Genomic DNA, 22413 nt, shown 5'->3' on the forward strand with positions numbered 1-22413 from the left:
AGGCCGTCGCTCAAAAGTAGTGAAAACAGCAGATCTACAAGCTTGTAGATTGGCTGTTTTCACTAGTTTAAATCATTTTTAAAACCAGTAAGACTCCCTAATCGGGAGATAAGCGACCGTAGGTCGGTTATCTCCACAAATAGGGCAAAAATGTGTTTTCCCAAAATCTTCCTGATCCATGTTGATGACATGAGTGTAGACATACTATGTAGTGAGTTTCGTGATTTTAGGGCAAAATCTGTAGGAGCAGTGTCCAAAAATGTGTTTTTAAAAATCTGCCTGAAGGTGGCGCTATATGGGACAGATTCATGTTGATGGGATGAGTGGAGACATACTGTGTACCGATTTGCGTGATTTTAGGGCAAAAATGTTAGGAGCATTGTCCAAAAATGTGTTTTGCAAGAATCGGCCTCATGGTGGCGCTAGAAGAGGGCCATGTGAGAAATGAGGGGTGGGGTCTCCACGTTGCCTTGGCGGACGAATAGGTACCGGCCCCGGCTCTCCCGGACGCTCCTAGCCCGAGTTACGGCATTTTATGTGAGCTGCAGTGGAGGGGGTCCTCCACTGGGGGCGTCACCACTTTTGCATCCATTCTGGAGCACCAGGAGTGGGTGGTCCCCAGGAATTCCCCGTGAGCAGCCCCGTTGGGGTGGTCATTTGGTCATTTTTGCACATTTGGTCATTTTTTACACCTGGGGGTCCCCCAGGGACCTGGGGGTCCCTGGATCTCCGGGGGTCCTTGGAGGTTGTAGTTTGGCAGGTAAGGAGTGTGTGTGCAAAATTTGGCATGGATGGGGGCAACGGTTGTGGAGATATGAGCAGGGCAAAAGTGTGACGTGTGTGACAGACAGACGGACAGACCGTGGAGGTTTTGGTAGTAAATGCGACCTACGGTCGCAATGATAAATGCAAAACGAACGGGTTTTGGACATACAAGGTTTCCACCCGACAACCATATGCACAGGCACACACTCACGCACGCACTCCCATTCTGCATCATCATGCTCTGTGGTATTGTGGTACGCAGACAGTGCAGTCCAGTCGCCTTATTAACGTCATGTTTAGACACGTATCGACCGGACTGCAGTGACGATCAATCTGTGGTCTAGGGAAGACAATAATGCAGAGTTCATCCCCACATTGTCTAATGTCTCCCAGGCTCTTAACATGTGTCTTTTACCGGGCAAAAGACAATAATCATTTCCCACCGCCGTATTGATAACACTGGGGTGATTGAATGACTATCAATTACACGTATCAGTAGTGCGTCTATATCCGAATCAGAACTTTTTTCCCCAGCCTAGGGCAGCGTCTCGTCTCATAAGTGCAAAATGAACGCGGACTCAAATTTATAGATCGCTATGGGAATCTGTCACGACGACAGCCCTAGCGTTCATTGCGACAAGGGGGCCGAGGATCACTTGGCGTTTGATGACTAATATGGCTCCTTAATCCTTCTGATGCTGTGAACCTGTGACAGATCTACGAGATGATGGAACAGAGCCGTAACACAATAAAGGGGGCTCGTCTCCTCACTCAGCGTCTCTACCCATTAATATTTTCACCGTGTAATAACTAAAAGCCATTTCATTAGTCATTAATCAGCATCTGCAGGCAACGCCGCTTTTCCAGTAGGCCATACACAGAAATATGATCCCGCCGTTTCGCGAGGAAAAGCAAGGGGTATAATGACCCACAGCTGGCGGGGTAATAAAGGCACAGTGTGCACGTTGTCAGTCAAGACACCTTAGCGAGGCATTGCCTTCGCTGAGAACAACAGACCAGACAGACTGGAGTGATATAGGAGACCCAGGGGTGTCACAAGGGGGGGGGGGGGGGGGGGGGGGGGGGAGTGGGACTGAGTTACTAGGGCCCAAGGTGGAGGGGCCTTCATTATTTTATACTTTTTTTACTTTTTTATTTAATATTTTATACTTTAGCCATTGGAAAATAGCAGATCTACAAGCTCACAGCGTGGCACTGAGAGAGGGCACTGCGATCTTGTAGATCTGCTATTTTAGAAAAAGTCATGAAAATGTGTGCAAATCTTTGAATATATGTATTTTTTTAAGCGAACATTTGTAACGCAAATTTTGAGCACCAATGACATAGAAACATGTTTTTCTTTCAAACATTCAAAGACTTGCACAAATGTTCACAATTATTCAAAAATAGCAGATCTACAAGCTTGCAGTGCGGCACTCGGTGCCGCGCTGTGAGCTTGTATATTTGCTATTTTTCAATAGTTAAAGCACAACATAATTGAAGTGAATCCTTGTACCCAGGGCCCGGAATTTGGTTGCGACACCCGTGAAGAGACCCATTGCACGTGGTAAGCCACAGACACAGCAGATAGCCGCTTCTTAAGAGAGCCTCTATGTGGCGATCAATACATAAAACTACAGCTAGAAAATGTGTGGATTCAGCATCCGCAGTGCAAAAGAATAACGCAATTGATTTGCACGCGGAGGTTCGTTCAAGCATTCGAGACATTTTAAAACAGTGTGCAGCAGTGCTGCCAGCCACTTGTCAGACCCCTATCAAGGCCGGCGAGCCTAAATGAGCATGGATGCTCATTTAATGCCAACGACAAGCGGATAGGTCAGCATAAAACAACACCACCTGAGAATGTAGACGACATGCACATCTGATTTATGTACGCGGCCGTCTGTGTCAGAACCCGGCGTTTGTGTGCGTGTGTACGTATGCGTGTTGTTTGCGTGTTTAAATCAATGGTCATCCCCTGATACGAGATGGCCTCATAAATCACTGTTTGTTGATCACTTGTCAGGAGCCAGGGCCCTTATGGCGTTCTCCTAATTATTCCAGCTCACAGCACCCTGTGGATGAATAAGGACATGAAAGCAAATCAAGGCAGCGGACTTTACAGAAATATAACGGTGGTCTACATGGAGAGGATGGCGTGTATGTTGTGTGTGTGTGTGTGTGGGGGGGGGGGTCTTGGGTTGTGGAGGTTGGGGTCTTGGGTGCATTGAAGTGAGAAATCTAGAGTATGAGAATATCAGACACGCAATTCCAGTGCACCAGGGGGACCACCTCTCGTGACAAGGACAAGTCGACACGCTGATTGAAATCAGTGGAAAAACAACTGAATCTGTCATTGTGAACGTTCCGTCACTTGGATGTCATGTACGGTAGGTTCCTTAAACACAATTTGAACACATTTCCGTTGCCACTCACTGTCAACTCCTCCTCTGGCACCGCCATCATAAACAGCACATCTAAAACAGCAACGGTTTGGTATTTGCAGACTGATGAACTGTATGTAACCTCTGACTCCATTTCAATGAATAAATTGGCATTTTAAGCAATACAACAACATCGGTAGCGATTGCAGGTGGTCTCCCTACTCTTCCATTGAGAACCTGCGACCCAGGCGGTGTTGGGCAGGTCACCCATAGACATAGAAAGGTAGACGCCTCCTTCGGCTCTGGTGCATACTGTATGCATCAAGGGACCAAGGGAATCCGTGTGCATCGCTTCCACGTGCGTCACACATAAGGAAGTTGCTAGGCCAATCAGAGGCAGGTGGGGGCGGGTCTTTACGTACGCAGCCTGTAAGAACGGCTGAGCCGTGCAACATCGGAACTGGCTCTGTTGAATTGAATTGTAGTCCTTGGAAGTCGCGGAAAAGACGCGCTGTGATTTGCCAGTAGTCACTTGACTGGCAGCAGTCCCTTAGTTTTTCCAGGAAGTCCGGACTACAATTGTTGCACGTCGCTCCGATGAACAGCAGAGGCGAATGAGGCATCTAGCTTTTTATATCTGTGAGGACACCTACTGGTTGTGAAGTAGTACTACCTGAAGCTCATCTGGGCAACCTCTCCCCTGCATGGCCAATCAGAGATCTCCTCTTACCTGACTGGTAAAGATGTGGTCTCTCGTGCGGGCGCCTGCCACGTATACTGGTAACTCCTCCACAGTCAATAGAATCCCTGCAAGAGACCACAGATCGAGGACATCAGAATGACATATTCCAGGCCAGCTTTAATTTATAATGAATGATATAACCAGCCATAAACCCTTTATACTTCAATGACCTGAGTCCTCCAGGAGTCTATACTTACAGGCCCCCTCGCTATTTTCACTGAATATTCACCCCAGATTAGGGATGCAAGGGTTCAAGTAGTTGAACTGCAAATGGGTCATTTTGATTTATTAAGCAAAGGCTCACTTTCATGTTTTGGCATTCCAACAGATATTATCTTACTTTTTTCAGAATAAACATTGGTTTAGAAAAAAACTAAATGAAATCTGTCACTTTTTGAGTGGTGGACTGTGCAATGGGTAACTCTATCAAACAGTAGGGCTAAGTGCTCGGGGTATAGTATTGACTTTCAGTGTCATTAACTTTTCAGCAGTAAGCAGGTTTCTGTCGCCACTGACCAAATTGCTTTAAATGCGCAGCAATTACACGGTTGAGGCTGGCGCTTAAAGGATGAGGAAAGTATAGTTTCTGTAGTAAGACCCTAATGGGATTATTAGTGAGTTTCTATGAAGAAAGAGCCCACAGCGCTCTGTAATACAGGAAGTGGGATTATACTTCCCAGCGATACACTGCACCTAACCAGCTGGCTCTCATGTTAATTACTGGATTACCCTTTCTAATTAAGAAATCCGTAAAGGGGACTTTAATAATTTATAGAATCACAGTGGCACAATTTCTTTCATTACTCTCTTTCCTTTGCCTCTCTGTCTCTCACTCTCCCCCCTTTCAAATTATTATTTTTTTTCCCACCTCAGCGGCTCTGGCGTACGGGCGTGGAGGAGGCAACGCCATCTCGTTATGCAGAGTTAAATTGTGTTAGCTTGAGGCTTAAACGTGGCTTTAGCATGTTTAAATCATGCTGGGCGTAACATGGAAGCCACGCGGGTTGTACCCTTTGATATATATTTGCAGCAAAAGTGTGTGGGGTTTTGAAAATCAATGAGCAGTAGTCCTCGTTTGATCGCGGTCTGTGTCCCTCGTCTCTCTGCTAACTATAAATAGCGCGTGAACATCCTGTGACAGAGGTGTGGCAGTGCGGGGCCAGGTACACAGAGTCTCGTGCTCTCATAACAAGATATGGGCTTTGTCACTTGCACTTCCCTCTTGTTGTTTTTTAACCTTTATTTATCCAGGGGAGGCGTTTTTTCGCTGAGCCTGCATGTTCTTTTTCCGCGCTGCCCTGTTTCACATTCAAACAGTTACGCACATCCTCACCTGGGAGCCATCTAGTACAACTGCAGTCTTCTATTGGCCTCTGAGCTTCCCCAGTGAAACTAGTGGAGGTTAAGTGCCTTGCTCAAGAGCACCTTGACTGAAATTTGTTTCAAGGAGTGATGGATGATATAACTTAAACTGTGAATCGTAGAGCCTCACACACATCACTCGAAAGAGGATACTTTCCATAGTTTACATGTGACAAGAGAAAAGGCAAAATCGCAATTATGTAAACTCCTGCACTGACCGCACGTATAATGAGCAAAATATGACTATGCAAAAACACAACAGTGGGCAACTATTGCAGTTACATTGTTGACTTTCATATTATCATTGTTGTCGAGTGGAAACCTTGTATGTCCAAAACCGTTTGTTTTTTATTTATCATTTTTAAAACGGTTTAAACTAGTGAAAACAGCCGATCTACAAGCACACAACGCCTCGCGGGGTTGTGTGCTTGTAGATCAGCTGTTTTCACTACTTTTGTGTGATGGCCTTGCGTGATGAAGCAGTGCTTTACTTTGCGAAAAAAAATTACAAATTTGAAACTTGGAGATACAAGGTTTCTGCCCGACAGCGACGAGATGCTTTGAAATGTTGACATATACCCATCATCTAAATTACAACACCATTAGCGATCAACCATATTGGCAGACATTTTGCTGTTTGGTCATACTTAGGGGCGAGAACGCACACCTTGGCCGACCTAGTGCCATGTAAACGTGGTCAGTGGTTCATTTCTGATAGAAAAGGAATAATGAGAGTGGGAAATGTAGGTCATTCAGAGCTCCATCAAACAGGCAACATGTATTGGCCATGTTTGTTGCCTCTGTCTGGGAGGACATTCTCAGCTGCCTGGGGGTATTTTGTAATGACCCAGTGACAACATTTCTCTGCTGGCGGCCGGGGTGCTCAACCAAATGAATAACTCAGGGCAGCCAGGGTAGAGAGGCAGAGTGAGTGTGCGTTTGGATGTATGCAAGGGCGTCACAAGAGGGGGAAAGGTGGGACTGAGTTACTAGGGCCATGCAAGGTGGAGGGCCCTTTATTATTTTATACTTTAGCTATTGAAAAATAGCAGATATACAAGCTCGGTGCCGCGCTGCGAGCTTGCAGATTTGATATTTTTGAAAAATGGTGAGAATGCGTGCAAATCTTTGAATATATGTATTTTTAAAGCGAACATTTGAACTCAAATTTTTCTTCTGGGGGGCCCCTGGGACGAAATATTTTGAGATGGGGGTCCGTGGCCAAATAAATATCTTTTTGGGGGTGCTTCACATGAAAAGGTTTGAGACATAGAAACGTAGGTTTTTCAAAAAACTTTAGAAGGATTTGAAATATTCAAAGACTTGCACACATTTCCACAATTTTTCAAAAATAGCAGATCTACAAGCTCGCAGCGTGGCACTCGGTGCCGCGCTATGAGCTTGAAGATCTGCTATTTTTCAATAGTTAAAGCACAAACTAATGCATAATAATGCATTCCCAGTCTAAAATGAACATTCATGGGGGCCCGCAGTGAATCCTTGTACCCAGGGCCCAGAATTTGGTGCGACACCCGTGGATGTGTATGTGTGTGCTCGTTTCATTGGTGTTTGTGCATGTGCATGAAGGAGAGTGCATGGGGGGAGAAGCCAGTGGGGCGGATACATGTCCTGACTCTTCAGACATTTGCAGCGGTCCCCACAGCCCCCAGCCAATCTACAAGCTCCCAGAACCACCTGCAGAGGCCAGGCGGACCACTGTTGTACATTTGTGCCAGTGCAGCAGCACAGCTCTCTCCTCTGAGGAGATGTTGTCTCTCCTCTGCCTTGACCAGGCCATGTGTTGTTTCTGGTCTAGTCTGCAAAGGCCCCCACTGCGACGGCAACTCAGGGGAGCCAATAAAATCATCCTGCGAATCCTGTTAAGAGGAGAAGGGAGCTCCCGACTGTGCACTGAACTCCCCGAGATACAGACACGTTTGCTTGTTTGTTTTCCGCACGGATCTTTAAGGTGTAGCTGATGGTGTGTTGTATATTTCATGAATATAACATTTCTCCATAATGGATATAGATTCACTCTGATGCATATGAATAGTTCATCCAAGCGTTATGAATTATTCAGCAGTATGATTCTTTTTTTTTTCTTTAATTCCGTTTTCCCCCTTTTTTTTCACTTCCAAAAATGCTATGTTTGTTAAGTGCTCGGAACCGTGCACGCGCACACTGTATGGGGGGTTCCAAAAGGGGGCGGCAAAGTAGGAGAGATGTCACTAAAAGATCTTGGCACGGTTTCATTATGTCGTTCCATCTCTCAAAATAACAACTGAAGTTATCTCTGCATCAATAGTTGCACAAAGCCCATTATCATCTACATGCAGTTAATGGGCTTTTTGGCAGGAGTTGTCATTTTGTAGATGCAAGCCTGATAGGGCATTTACTATGTCTGAGTGTCTCTTTTGCTAATCAGTGAGGTCATGCATCCATTGGGTAATTGTTTGATGTCTGTGGTCAAATATATTGCTTTAACAAGTTGCATTGTTTTAAAGACTGGAGACTGGAATGCTACAATACGGTGTATCGTCACTGTCGGGCAGAAACCTTGTATCTCCAAGTTTCAAATGTGTAAGTTCTTTCGCAAAGCAAAGCCCTGCTTCATCATACAAGGCCGTCACACAAAAGTAGCGAAAACAGCAGATCTACAACCGCGAGGCATTGTGTGCTTGTAGATCGGCTGTTTTCACTAGTTTAAATCATTTTTAAAAATGATAAATACAAAACAAACGGTTTTGGACATACAAGGTTATCACCCGACAACAACGATATACGGAATATGCTGGCCAAAGGTCCTGCAATACCCTAGAAATTGTTATCAAAACAATACATTGCTGCATACAAGTCCTCAAATGACCAGAAATATGTATCAGCATATACTCTTTATTGAAAACAAGAGTGTATTTAATTCTACAAAGCAGTTCAAAAGGCATCTGAAGCCCTGACATGTTTTCGGGGGAAACTCCTCAGATCTGTTGCCTCACAAGCCTATAGCTTTGAAGTCAGACAGAGTTCTGTAAGCCAGACCAAGACTATAAGTCTTCTCTGTTTTCCTCGCTCCTTCCATATTCACAGAATTTGGCATTAATTCAACGCCAGTCGATGTTTTTCTTTCCTTACACACGGGGACACGGGTGCATGAGGGGGCGGGGCCCTTTCTCAAAAAACCTTGTAGCATGGCAATCATTAGAACCTCAGTCCCCCTCTGGTAAGCAGGCCATGCTTCCTGTGAAGGCCCCCTCGGGGATTCGGTGTGCTAATTATTTACTGAAGCAGCAGAGAGACTATCAAATGAGACCCCGCGCCGCCTCGAACCGCGAGAGGTGCACCGGCGGTGCAACCTGGGTAACATACAAATACAAGAAGAAGTTGATGATTGAGAGAGAGAGAGGGAGGAGAGAGAATGAGAGAGAGAGACTAGCAGGGGCGTCAATTGGGTATGGCAGGGGTATGCAGCTGCCATACCCTGGGTCCAGGGGGTAAAATAAAAGTTACTTTTAAATATAAATCCATGAATGTCTCTTTGTCTATCTGTGCTGGTTATGTTCAATTACATTAAAATAACTACAAATGGAAAATTTTACAAAATGGTCACTTTAACAAGGTTGCCCCCATCCATGCCAAATTTTGCACACACACTCCTTGACTGCCAAACTACAACCTCCAAGGACCCCCGGAGCCCCAGGGACCCCCAGGTCCCTGGGGGACCCCCAGATGTAAAAAATTACCAAATGTGCTCACACGTCACACGTCACACTTTTTCCCTGCTTATATCTCCGCACCCGTTGACCCGATCCATGCCAGATTTTACACACACACTCCTTGCCTGCCAAACTACAACCTCCAAGGACCCCCGGAGCCCCAGGGATCCCCAGGTCCCTGGGGGACCCCCAGATGTAAAAAATGACCAAATGTGCAAAAATGACCAAATGACCACCCCAACAGGGCTGCTCACGGGGAATTCCCGGGGACCACCGACTCCTGCTGCTCCAGAACGGATGCAAAAGTGGTGGCGCCCCCAGTGGAGGACCCCCTGCCACTGCAGCGCACATAAAATGCCGTAACTCGGGCTAGGAGCGTCCGGGAGAGCCGGGGCCGGTACCTATTCGTCCGCCAAGGCAACGCGGAGACCCCACCCCTCATTTCTCACATGGCCCTATTCTAGCGCCACCTTCTGGCCGATTTTTAAAACACATTTTTGGACACTGCTCCTACAGTTTTTGCCCTAAAATCACGAATATCACTACACAGCATGTCTACACTCATGTCATCAACATGGATCAGGAAGATTTGGGAAAAACACATTTTTGCCCTATTTGTGGAGATAAGCCACCTACGGTCGCTTATCTCCCGATTAGGGAGTCTTACTGGTAATTATATTCTCCACACTTGTATTCTCCCCATCTTGACAACATGGTATATTCCCAGGTTCCGCAGGTCAGCTGCACAGGTGCAATACATTATTGTTAATTGTGGCACGTTTACTTATGCCAAGTTTAGCTGCACTTGACCAATGTTCCAGGCTGCCATGATATCCAGCCCAAGAAACCATAGATACGCAGGGGAAAAATAAAATGTACTTGACTTCGTACATGTCTCTAGTTTACATTTTGGTAACCCTTTCTGAGACCCAGCTTAATTGATGTTATCAGCTGCTAGAGTCGGTGTCCCATTAACTTTACATTACAGGGAAAAAAAAGCAAAACTTAATCTGCTTTAAGTAGCATATGAGGGGTCAAACTAGGGGGTTTTCATGATTCTGAATCCATTGCAAGCATTTGTTTTGCACAAAAAACATTCATTGGGCTACAAACAAACCCACAAGACTATGGTTTAGTGATGAAAAGTGATGAGTCATCACTTTTCACACTTTTGTGGGGGCTATTTTAGCCCAATGAATGTTTTTCGTGCAAAACAAATGCTTGCAATGGATTCAGAATCATGAAAACCCCCTAGTTTGACCCCTCATATGCTACTTAAAGCAGATTAATTTTAGCTGTTTGTCCCCTGTAATGTAAAGTTAATGGGACACCGACTCTAGCGGCTGATAACACCAATTGAGCTGGGTCTCAGAAAGGGTATCATTACCAAAATGTAAACTAGAGACATGTACGAAGTCAAAAATGTAAAAAATAACATACGGTCACCTTGGGTGGTCACCAATTTGTGAAGATATCAGAATTGGCCCCTGGCCTAAGTCATGTTGCCATACCTTAGCTCTGAGAGAGAGAGAGAGAGAGAGAGAGAGAGAGAGAGAGAGAGAGAGAGAGAGAGAGAGAGAGAGAAAGAGAGAGAGAGAGAGAGAGAGAGGGGCAGCAAGGGCGTCAATTGGGTATGGCAGGGGTATGCAGCTGCCATACCCTGGGTCCAGGGGGGAGAATACAAGTTACTTTCAAATATAAATCCATAAATGTCTCTTTGTCTATCTGTGCTGGTTATGTTGTTAAAATACATTAAAATAACTACAAATGCAAAATTTAACAAGGTATTATAATTATACTCTCCATTCTCCCCATCTTGACAGAATAGTATATTCCCAGGTTCCGCAGGTCAGCTGCACAGGTGCAATTATTGTGGCACGTTTACTATTATGCGCCAAGTTTAACCGCACTTGAACAACTGTTCCAGACTGCCATATCCAGCCCAAGAAACCATAGAAATTTTTTGGGGAAAAAATAGAATGTAGTTCAAATAAATGTATTATGCCTGTTGCTAAGTTATGGTAACATGTTGCCATACCTTAGCTTTTTCTGAACTGACGCCACTGAGAAGCAGGCAGGCAGACAGGAAGATGGAGTGAGCGGCCACTATGCGGAGTGCATTGGAGGAGTCGAGGTTCACCGCCGAGCAGGGGAAGGTGGGGGCCACAGAGGGGAACAGCAGCACAATATTAGATTACAAATGCATATGAATGACCAACTGCTGACTGTCCTCTGGCTTTGGGGTGAAATTGCATGGCTTGCTGTTCTGAATGTAGATGAGTGTCTCCTGCCAGGCCTTAATCCCAGGGTGGGCTGCAGTCAAGCAGTGGTGGGAGGTAACCGAGTACATTGCATTGCTGTCAGGCAGAAAACCTCTTACCGTATCTTTATATTCGATCCTTTTGTGTTTTGTTTTAGTTTTTTTCTTGTAAATTACAACACCCTACTTCAGTGGTTTTCAACCTTTTTCACGTCCATCATTTATTCGGAATTTGAGCCACGGACCACCATTTCATGAGATTTAGCCTCTCAGACCTAAAACATCGAATATTTTGTTGTTGATGGATAAGATTTGGTCCACAATTCCATGCTGTATTGATGTTGGTATCATAGAATAGATAACAGGCAAACATTGATCAAAAATAACAATTCTTTTACATTCTCTAATTATGTAGATTATGGTAAATTAAGCAATGCAGATGTTTAACAATAATTTAACTCTTGAGAGTGTAAAATGAAACCAAATGGACCCATAAGGGTTTTTTGATATTATTTTAAATTTGAATCCTGAAAAGTAATAGTTTTGGACATATGAGGTTTCCACCCGACAGCAACGATTTACTCAAGTGTAGTACTTAGTTTTATACTTTTTCTGTATGTGACATTACTCTAATAGACCCCCAGGTGTGGTTATAGTATGCAAATATGTCTTCCCTGTGTATCTTTGGTTTCTTCCTGAAAGCTGAATGCCTCCGAGAGTCAAAAGTCCCAACTGAAATACACCGCTTTAATTACATCATAAAATCATCCCCTGCCCTTTTTACCATAAAGCGACACATGTGTGTGTAGCTTTAGCTGGTTCACTGACAACCAGGTATACACTTAACACCCATGGAGCAAACACGTCCAGGAACGAGATAAGGGGGCAGCAGGGTGCTATATAAGAATAAAAAATCACACCCAATGTGAAGTGAGTGGTGGTCGTGCTTGCATAACATCTTCAGACTAGGATTTAAGACTAGGATGTACAGGCTATGCTACACACACACATTTTGCTATGGCAAAACGATGAGGAAAAAGGGTACAGACATACGACATATGACATCACTAGACAAACATGATGCTACGCACACACATTTTACTATGGCAAAACGCTGAGGAAAAAGGCTACAGACATACGACATATGACATCACTAGGCAAACATGATGCTACGCACACACATTTTACTATGGCAAAACGCTGAGGAAAAAGGCTACGGACACACGCACAGCCACTAGGAGCGGTTTGCACCGCTCAAAAAATATCCACCCCTGGAAAGTGAGACACTGGTCTAGTTGGCTCACACTCACTCCTCCATCTCTCTGACTGCCCTCTGTTTTGTTATCAGCCAAGTTGTACACACACACACACACACGCGCGCGCACGCACACACACACACACACACACACACACACACACACACACACACACACACACACACACACACACACACACACACACACACACACACACACACACACACACACACACACACACACACACACACACACACACACACACACACACACACACACACACACACACACACAGTCCAAAAACGGGGGAGGGGTTTGCGCTGTGGTCTTAAATCCATGCATCTGGGCAGGAAGCCAAACAGACTTTCCTCAGCAGATAAACACATGCAAGAAGAGAGTACTGAGCTCTAATAATACACTAACATCCCACTCCATTTGATTAGAGGGCAGCCACATTATCTGTTCAACAACCAAGTATAAACATATAGTAGACTACTGAATTATCTAATGCAATAAACCACTACATGAAATTGTGTGTAACGCAATGGCAAAATAACCAGTCCTAATCTGGATTAAAATGCGATTTCAACTCTACCATAACACCCCGCGCATACATTATGACCCAGACATCAGACTAATATTGTGCATTTATGCCCTTTTAATGAAGATTAAGTGCATGTGGCTTGTTGGGAAGTGCGAAGGGCTGCCGGGGCCTCTGTAATGCTCTAAGATAAACATCTAGCACAGAGTTGCAATTAATTCCAAACAAGGTTATGTAAACCCCAACCTGACCACAATCAGGCCAACCAACTTGTATGATTTCTTTCCAAACAGAGCTAGATTATATAGCAAACTAGTTCTAATGACACATTTTGGCCCCTTGGCCAGTGGGGAGCTAAAGCTGCGATGCTGAACTCATTTTAATGAATAATTGTTATTTTAACCAATTTTGTATAGTATATGTCAGTGGTTCTCAAACTTGGGGTCGGGACCCCAAGTGGGGTCCCCAAATTATTTTGTGGCGTCCCCAGATGATTAGCTTAATGTAAAAACAATGGTCTCACTCAACGGTAAACAAACCAACATAATATACAGGATATCAGCATATTTATAAAGTGTCAATTTAAGGATTTTCAAGACCGTCTTAATACCAAACTGGCCAAACTGTCAAACTTTAAGCAAGAGGCGAACATTGTGAAAATAGCAGATCTACATGCTCACAACGCCTCGCATTGCGAGGCGTTGTGAGCATGTAGATCTGCTATTTTCACAATATTTATCGGTGGAACCGAGTCACATTAAATGTAATACCTACAATTCCAAGTACTTGTCAGGGTGGGGGTCCCCATGCAGTTCAAATATGTTTAATTTGGGGGTCACAGCCTAAAAAGGTTTGAGAACCCCTGTTAATGATACAACAGAACTAGCACATCTGCAGTGGCTGCAGGGGGTCTCCCTAGTCTTCCATTGAGATATTTAAGACCCTGGTGTCAGGTAGGACACCTACTGGTTGACAGCTAGTACTGCCTGGAGCTCATAAGTGCAATATCTCCCCTGACAAAACAACTAGGGATTTTGTCTTGACAGAGTGGTAGAGGTTTGCTCCACATGCAGGAGACCAGGGTTCAGATCAAATCCCATGTAGAGGACATTAAACTTTTTTGTTGTTATTGTTAAATTGTTTTTCACATTGTGTATTCCCACTCACACATTCAAGGGCTGCACGGCTAAGCTTCCACATGCAAACGTCTAACCTCCAGACCTTTGAAACCAATCGCATGCATGAGACTTTTGCACAATCAAATTAAAGCCTGGAGTAAGACTGAAAAGAGAAGAGCAGGTGTGCAAGTGAGTTCCTGTCTTTGGAGCAGATAATTCACATGACTGATGCATGACCTCCAGCCCTCTGAAGAAAAAAAGGGGGAGAAAAAGGTGACCTTCTCCCAGTGAGATCTTACCACCTGTCAGAACAGATTCGGCGAGGAGTGATTGAACTGTTTGTTTCTGTGTCTTCAAGACAATAGTGCTGCCAGCCCAAACCGCCCGCGACAACTTGCTCTCCTCACAACGCGCTCCCCTAGACCTCCTTTAAAACCTCTCTGCGTTTTGTAACTGCTTTTTCTGCTTCTAGACTGAAGCAGGGGAAAAAAAGGAGAGAAAGTAGTAACATGATGAAGTTGTGAATGGATGATTAGGCAGCAGCAGCAGCCAGGTAGGTTGCTCGCTCCCAGCTACACACACATTACCGCTGACTCTGCCTGATTTGTCTCCAAGCCACATTGAGTCAAATTTGAGCTTAACCCCGGGTGCAATAGTGCATTTCCCTTCTCTCCCTCGTCTCTCCCATTTCTCTCCATCTCTCTTTCCCTTCCTGTGTAGAGTATGTCTGTCTGTTTGTGTGCAAAGTGTGCGTGCGTGCACGTGGTGTGTATGTATCTGCCAGAGGGCTAAAACACCATGAGGGAATTGGGCCCCTGCCACCCCCTTCTCTCAAATGTGAAGGGATAGTAAATATCACTGCGGCAGATGGGGCCGATGCTCCCTCTCTGCCTCCCTCCCCATACAGAGGGGAGGGCACAGCGAATGGATAGCCATCAACAGCAGCAGGACTAGCCCCGGGGCCACGACCAGAGCAGAGGACACGGGGACTAGGACTGCCTGCTCAGGCACTCAATTTCACAGACAAATTCCCCCTGACTATCTACAAGGGGACTGCAGAACATTACCGAGATACAAGATTGTTATATATACTATCGTCGTTGTCGGGTGGAAACCTTGTATGTCCAAAACCGTTCGTTTTGTATTTATCATTTTAAAAATGATTTAACATAGTGAAAATAGCCGATCTACAAGCACACAACGCCTCGCGGTGCGAGGCGTTGTGTGCTTGTAGATCTGCTATTTTCACTGGTCTCAACAGTCTTCGTGATGAAACAGAGCTTTACTTTACAAAAAAACGTACAAATTTGAAGCTTGGAGATAGGAGGTTTCTGCTCGACAGTGACTATATACACACATCTGTGTCTTTCCCTGCAGAAAGACACCCAGAAAATAAGTATTGATAGTGTTTCTCATGGATCATAACAGCATGCTGTTGACGTCTAACAGTATTCTATCTAACACGAGAAGGGCTCTGATTCCCAGATAACTCGTCTCCCGTTTGGATTCTATAGGGGAAGTCGCTGCTGCGTAAAAAAAGAAAAGAAAAAGGGGGACCAACTGCTGTTGTGTCATCTCACTGAACTGTCACACCGCTCGCAAGATCTGTGAAGCGCCAGCAGCCATCTAACAGCATGACATGCTTGTGTAACGTGGGCGGATAGGAGAGCATTTAGGACGGAAAGGGGTGTCACCGCCAACCACATCATTATAGACAGCCGTTCCGGAGGAGATATAAATCCTGTCCGCTCGTCAATTAACAGACAGCGCGCAGGTTTATATTTAGTTGTTATAAACCGTATACCGTGTTGTTTTTGTTGTTGTGAGACCTCGAGCATGGAGAGCATGCATCAGTATTCCCACAGCAATATTAGACACCCTCCCACTGGGAGAAGCAGGAGAGCACATGTGAATCAACGATGACACAACGCAGAATCTTACTGCGCAGCGGCGGCATAGTCTGAGCAGTGATGTAATGCCGCCATGGTAGCTGGGTTGCAGTCTGTAGAGCAGAGAGAGAGAGAGAGAGGGAGGAGAGAGAGAGAGCCTTATAGTGGCTCCATTCAACATTGGTAGACCAGTGCGGGTGTGGGATTTTTACCCCCGGAGGATGAGACGACAAGTGACATTTTTCTCGTGTCCACTTCATGCAACTTGCAAATCGGGAGATCAACCTCCAACCCTTCAGATCTGCCGCAGGGGCCTTTGTATAGGTGTCACGTACAGCATTTGGCCGTGACATCCTGAGTTATATGAATGATTTAAACGCTCAAGGGATTGGAAATTACTTTCTTTTGTCGCCACAGTCCCCCCCTCCCTTCCTCCTCTGGATTCCTGGGAGGACGGTGTCTCATTCAGTGTCTCCCGAGCATTCTAGATTTCCATTTATTTATTTAAGGAGGAAATAGAAGGAAATTTCAACGGGTCACTAATTTCATTTCAACGTGTACCAATGGCATTAGCCCTGAGCAGATATTTCAGAGGAACACAAAATCAATGTTGAGATTCTATTGGGAATAATCCTGGAACCCATTAGTAACTTTGACCAATAGGTCAGGTAAAGTAATAGCTAGATAAATGTTTTATTACAGATCTCGCAAACTGACTTAATGGGAGGGACAGAACCCATGCGGCCATGCATGGCAAATATTCATCATTAGATTCTATTGGTGTAATGAACACAAATCTCTCTGTGGCCAAGGCTCCTGGCTCCTAGTTATATGTGTGATCAGTTAAAGGTGAGCTTGTGCTACTGCTAACCAGGCCTCAGGAGACAAAAGACAGCATCAATGGTCCTCTAGAGGTGCATAGGAGGCAAGGCCACTACACCTAGAGACAATATAATCGATGCAAATCAATGTTGTTGCAGATTATCTATGGTATGCTATCGTAATCATAATTTAAATGACATCATATCTTGCGTCTTGCTATATGATGTACTATTCATTGTTCATTTGCACCGATGCCCCCAGTGTAATATATCAGGGCAATAACCTAACAGGAGCTGTGCTGAGGATGACAACATCCCTGTAGCGCTGCTGTCTGAGCCATAACATCATCCAGCTCCTTTGACACACGACCAAGGAATGCCACTATAATTATGTTAGTGTATGCAACATGCTACATCCGTGTCAATTTGTTTTTGCTTTAATCTCGTTCTCTCTTAAATCAACAGTAGTTTAACCCATTTCCAGCATTTTATGTATTATTATAGTTCAAATATTTGTTTCTCTTAAGACTGACATATGTCACCTGTTCCTCCACACATTTACCAGTGACAGTATACACGATTGATGGATATATATGGGCCATAAGGAAAAAGCTTCCAAGTGTGCTCTTAGTAATAACAAACACAATGTCCTGAAATAGACCTTGAATTAAAAAAATGAGAGAAAAACACAGTATGTTCTAGGTTTTACAACACAACCGTTGGCAGTCATGGCTATTGTTATTGTTGTCTCTATATGTGTACATATACTGTATGCCACTTCATAACACTCTCATCCCTCTGCATACGCAACCCTGAAACCGTTCTGTTATTGAGAGTAAGTGCTACTTTTCTGAATGGAAGCCAGACAGAGAGCTTACTGGACTGAGGTCTCACACACACGCTGAGAGGGACGGCTCTCCTTTCCAAGCTCAGTCTCCAAGAGGCCACACAATCTCACCAATCACATTGCGCAGACCGCCAGAGCGGGCAATTCAATTTCTTAAAGGCACAGCGTCCGTTTTAAGAAGGGCATTCAGAGAAAAACGGGTGAGGGGAAACAGCACAGGGAAGGAAAAAAACTGAACATTTTTGAACAAACAGTAAGACATTTAAACATCACAATTAAGGTTTTCCTTTTTTGTTTTTATTAAATGTGAATTCACATGTTAGTTTGAGCCCATCCATTTTCAGAGTATCAGCCTATATACAAAATAGGCATCATTCTGACATCACATCCCTTTGAAACTCAACAAATAACACATCTGTGTACATATATTCACAAACTGAAAGGACAGTTGATGGTGGTAGGTACTTATTTATTAAAAGATGAGTCAAAGACAGATTCACACTTGGAATGTGAAATAACTACTGCCCAGAGCTTTCCAAACAAAATGTCTTGGCATATAATTAGGTCATATTCCAAACCTTTTATTCAAACAGACTTCATATGTAGGACCCACATAAAAATAATCAATATCTGCTTTTTTTTAAGTGCAAGAAATAAAAATACAGGTTTATGGTTAATGTTTTAAGAAAAGAAGGCAGTCTTCAGTTTTAAAATAAAGTTTCATTTTATGAAACAGGACTATGGAATGTTTTTTTGCTTGTTGTATTGTTAGATATGCCAGACCACTCTATACCAGACCTATGCCCTATTACAGAACGTTATATTAGTAGTTTTGGGTCAAATTCAAAAGAGCTTGGTGACAAATATGCCCAATATTCAATCTTGTGAGCCAAATGACATTCAAATTGGGATATTTGTTTACATTTTTTTTCTCTCCATATTATGCATCACACCACGAGGCCATATTAAATTGTTTTGCATCAGTTCCAGCTGATCTGTTTATTTTCTAGCCCAGATGGGCTTCAGCATCACAACAGGTAATGATGTTGACAGTGCACGTCTGTTTTTCCATCACTTGCTACAAATGTTGATGGTCTGTATCTTAAGAGTATATATTGCACAAAAAAATGAGGGGGGAAAAACAGTATGTGCCATAAAAAATACCAAAATCCAGTTTCACACCCGTCGATTGGGACCCATCCACATATCACGAGTATGATATACATAAACTCCTAACTTTACTATATTACAGTACATATACAATCTTGAAACTAGTTCCAGCTCTGAGGTATGTGTTCCCCATGATGCCAATGTATCGTCTACAAATACTCAACAAATCTGCTCTACAACTGTACAAAACCTAGTTTTAAAATCACAAGGCATTTTGATGCAAGTTTTAATTTAACTTAATCCTTAAAACCAGGACTCCCTTGCATGCGAAAACAAATGATAAAGGGAAGAAGTGCCTGAAACTCACTGAAAGCACAGTAAGAACATTCCCTTTTAACTGTACAAAAATATGCCTGAAAATATCTTACTTTTCTTTTAAAAAGATGAGGTCTGTTATGTATCAAAATGTTTCCTCCACACCTGTATTCTGAAGAGGTTTAGGCTGCTTAATTTTCAAACCAGGAGGTAAACGGAATCAGTTACAAAAAACAAACATTTGCGGCAATTAGAAATTACATAAACCGTTGTAAAGTAATATCCTGAACATTGTCAGTTCACAGATTTGCTTCGAGTCAGTCCACAGTCCGTTTTCAGCTCCCTGCAGTTTTTAAGAGGATAAGATGCATAGAAGTTCACAGATTTTTCCCTTTTGTGGTCCGTTTAAGCTGAACAGTAATTGTAGACCTACAGAAAAAAATCCATAAAACCCTGTCATGCTGCCAGAAAAACGTCTGCAGACTTTTTTTGCTACCAGCTTCATAAGCATCTCATTCCTCAAACCTCACCTCGCCTCCTCCTCCCCCGGACCCCTATAAACCACACCGAGAGGAGGCAGGGCTAGGAACAACTTGAACAGGACGTATAATTTAATTTATCCTTCTCTGTTATTACAAGAGGATCTTTTCAATTTAGTAAGTGAACACCAAATCAGAAAAGTTCGCTTCCAACCAGTCCCCTGCTATCATTTCACTGAGCTCTGGTGTGCAATAGTCTGGAAATTCAAAGTGAGAGCCCAGACTGCCCTCACTAAACGAGTCCAAGTCCTTATCCACAAGAGAGAGGGAGAGATTTCCTGAATTTGGATTGCCCAGCTCTGAGCCTTGAGCGCTGGGGGCGAAATTCAAACTAAAGTCAAAAAGCAAATCGTCCTCGCTGGAGCTGGAAGATGTGGAAACGGACCTAGAAGATGCTGGTGAGACGGAAGCAGGGTACATTGTGCTCTGCTTGGTAATGTTTTTGAAATTATAAAACAGTCTGTTGTTGGGCGCCGCGTTCCGCACCTCTTCATACATGCTGGTCCCCTCAGACTCGGCGGAGGAGCTCAAAGTTGGGCTTGCGGGCACTTTTGCTACATTATACGGCCTTATGCGCACCTCCTCGTCCTCCTGCTTAATCCTCATCCGATAGTCCTCCTCATAGTCATCGTCGTCGTCGTCGTCAGTGAGTTCACTCTTTATTACAGTCTTTGTAACTTTTAAGCTGGGAAACACACAGTCCTCCCCGAAGCCGTGAGACGATTTGGAGCCGCTCTTATTAGTCTTTATCTTTGAGCATTTCTTGCTGGGAGTCTTTGCCATTTTGCCGCACTTCTCCGGGGACGGCGCCGCCGACGACTTTGAACCGTCGAGCTTTGGTTTCTTCTTGGGTCGGTACTTGTAGTCGGGATAGTCTGCCATGTGTTTTAGCCGCAGCCGCTCGGCTTCCCGGATGAACGGGATCTTTTCGCTGTCCTTCAGCATCTTCCACCGCTTGCCCAGGCGCTTGGAGATCTCGGCGTTGTGCATGTCCGGCGACTGCTCCATGATTTTTCTCCGCTCGATCTTGGACCACACCATGAACGCGTTCATCGGCCGCTTGATGTGGCCGGTGGCCGTCTTGCACCAGTCCGGGTTGATCGGCACGGGGCTGCACGCCATAAATTCACTCTCCTCCGAGTCCGTAGCCTCCCTGGACATGCTGCCGTCCGTCTCGCTGGTGTCCGTGTGCTGCACCATGGTCCCGTCTGCACAGTGACTGCTGCGTCTGCCCGGTCCGCGCTGCACGCTGCTGCAGGGTACAGAACAACAGCCCACAAACAACGCTTCAACAGCGGCTCTTTTCTCGCCGGTTTGTCCCACGTTCTCTGCCGTTATGTTGTGTTCTCTCTTTCCAAGCTCTGCACTCTTTTCCAGAGTTACAAACTGCCTTCTTAACTAGTTATCGGGTTTTTCATGTCCATTACGTCAGGCAACGGGCGTCCAATCGCGTCCCTTGCACTCCGCCCATAGCAGACTCCATGCAGACTCCGTTAACCCTTCAGTCTCCCCCCTCCACCAGCCTCCCCAGTCCCCATTGGATGGAGGTGGGGTTTGTGGCACACAGTGTCTGGACCCACGCTGCGCGAGACAGGCATATTAAACACACAGTTAGCACTCTGAGCTCCACAGAAGATGAACAACATCATGCACACACAGGCGCACATATGTTATGTTATTCCCGTTTTTAGAAGTGATGGGATGTGGGGAAAAAACTAGGCTGGATTTGGCTGTTATTCTCCAGTGAGACAACTGCCATTTTCTGGTGCATCTGGAGAAAAGATATGGGTTTATGTGGTGGTTTTATTTATTTATGTTGTTCACTCCTAAATTGGATACTGAAGGTGGCGCTTGGACACAGGCGGTGGTGCGACGCGCTCTGTCTGGTACAGCGCCTGGCCGCTGTAGGGGGATACAGGCTGTGGCATTACAGAAACACTAGCATTAACTTAAGGTATAAACCACTGCAATGCACTGTTATCTTATGGAAGCCCACTGTTATAACACCTTTTTTCTCTCTTGTTTTTCTCCTTTCCTTTTTTTCTGTGATTCAAACAGGGCAGTTGGTTTTCTGTTACAGTCAGTCTGTTATGCACTTATTCACACCACAGCTAATCAAATTACCAGCTAAGATTATTATTTTTCATATAATTGTATTAAAAATAGCTCATAATAATCTATCATGCATCATTCATTCATGTCCAAGCCAGGGCTTCCTTTTATTTATCATTATTATTATTATTACTTATTTTACCAGAACATATTAATATTGACTAAATATTAATATCCATGCACATAGGCCACCATAAATCTCCAGCCTTCTTGAAATGACCTTAGAATTAGGCTACTTATTTCAATCCTCCAAGCACACGGGCAAACAACAACAACAACAACACCCTCTCTCTCTTTCAGACAGCAACATTTGGCTGTTGAGCCGTGAGCCCAGCCTGTACAAGGGGATGGAAAGGCTCCCTGCTGGGTTTGCTGTGTCAAGAGGCTGCTAGCTGGCGTCCCCCCTCCCAGCTCTGGGTGGCAGCCAGCACTGCTATGGGAGGCTGCTGGGGCGATAAGGCGTCCTGCTTTTTTTTTCTCCCTCTCTCTCCTTCGTCCCCTAGAGGGCAATCACTTACCCTTTTGAAACCCTCCCCCACCCAGCCGCTACCTTCTCTCTCCCCAGCCGGAGCTTATGAAGTGTCTCTACTGATACAGAGAGATTCAGAGAAAGAGAGAGGGGGAGAGGAGGGGATCCTAATT

General features: G+C 44.6%; 1 protein-coding gene across 1 annotated transcript; it reads right to left on the reverse strand.

The window, feature by feature from the left end:
- Positions 1 to 19773: 19773 nt before the first annotated feature.
- Positions 19774 to 20859, reverse strand: sox11a (SRY-box transcription factor 11a; the record flags this gene model as incomplete). The annotated part of the gene is made up of 1 exon (XM_080750132.1): positions 19774 to 20859. The coding sequence occupies one exon, from the start codon at positions 20857 to 20859 to the stop codon at positions 19774 to 19776; it is 1086 nt and encodes a 361-aa protein (XP_080606258.1).
- Positions 20860 to 22413: the final 1554 nt, after the last annotated feature.

This window comes from Nannobrachium achirus (genome assembly GCF_963921795.1).
Source record: "Nannobrachium achirus genome assembly, chromosome: 20".
NCBI lineage: Eukaryota > Metazoa > Chordata > Actinopteri > Myctophiformes > Myctophidae > Nannobrachium > Nannobrachium achirus.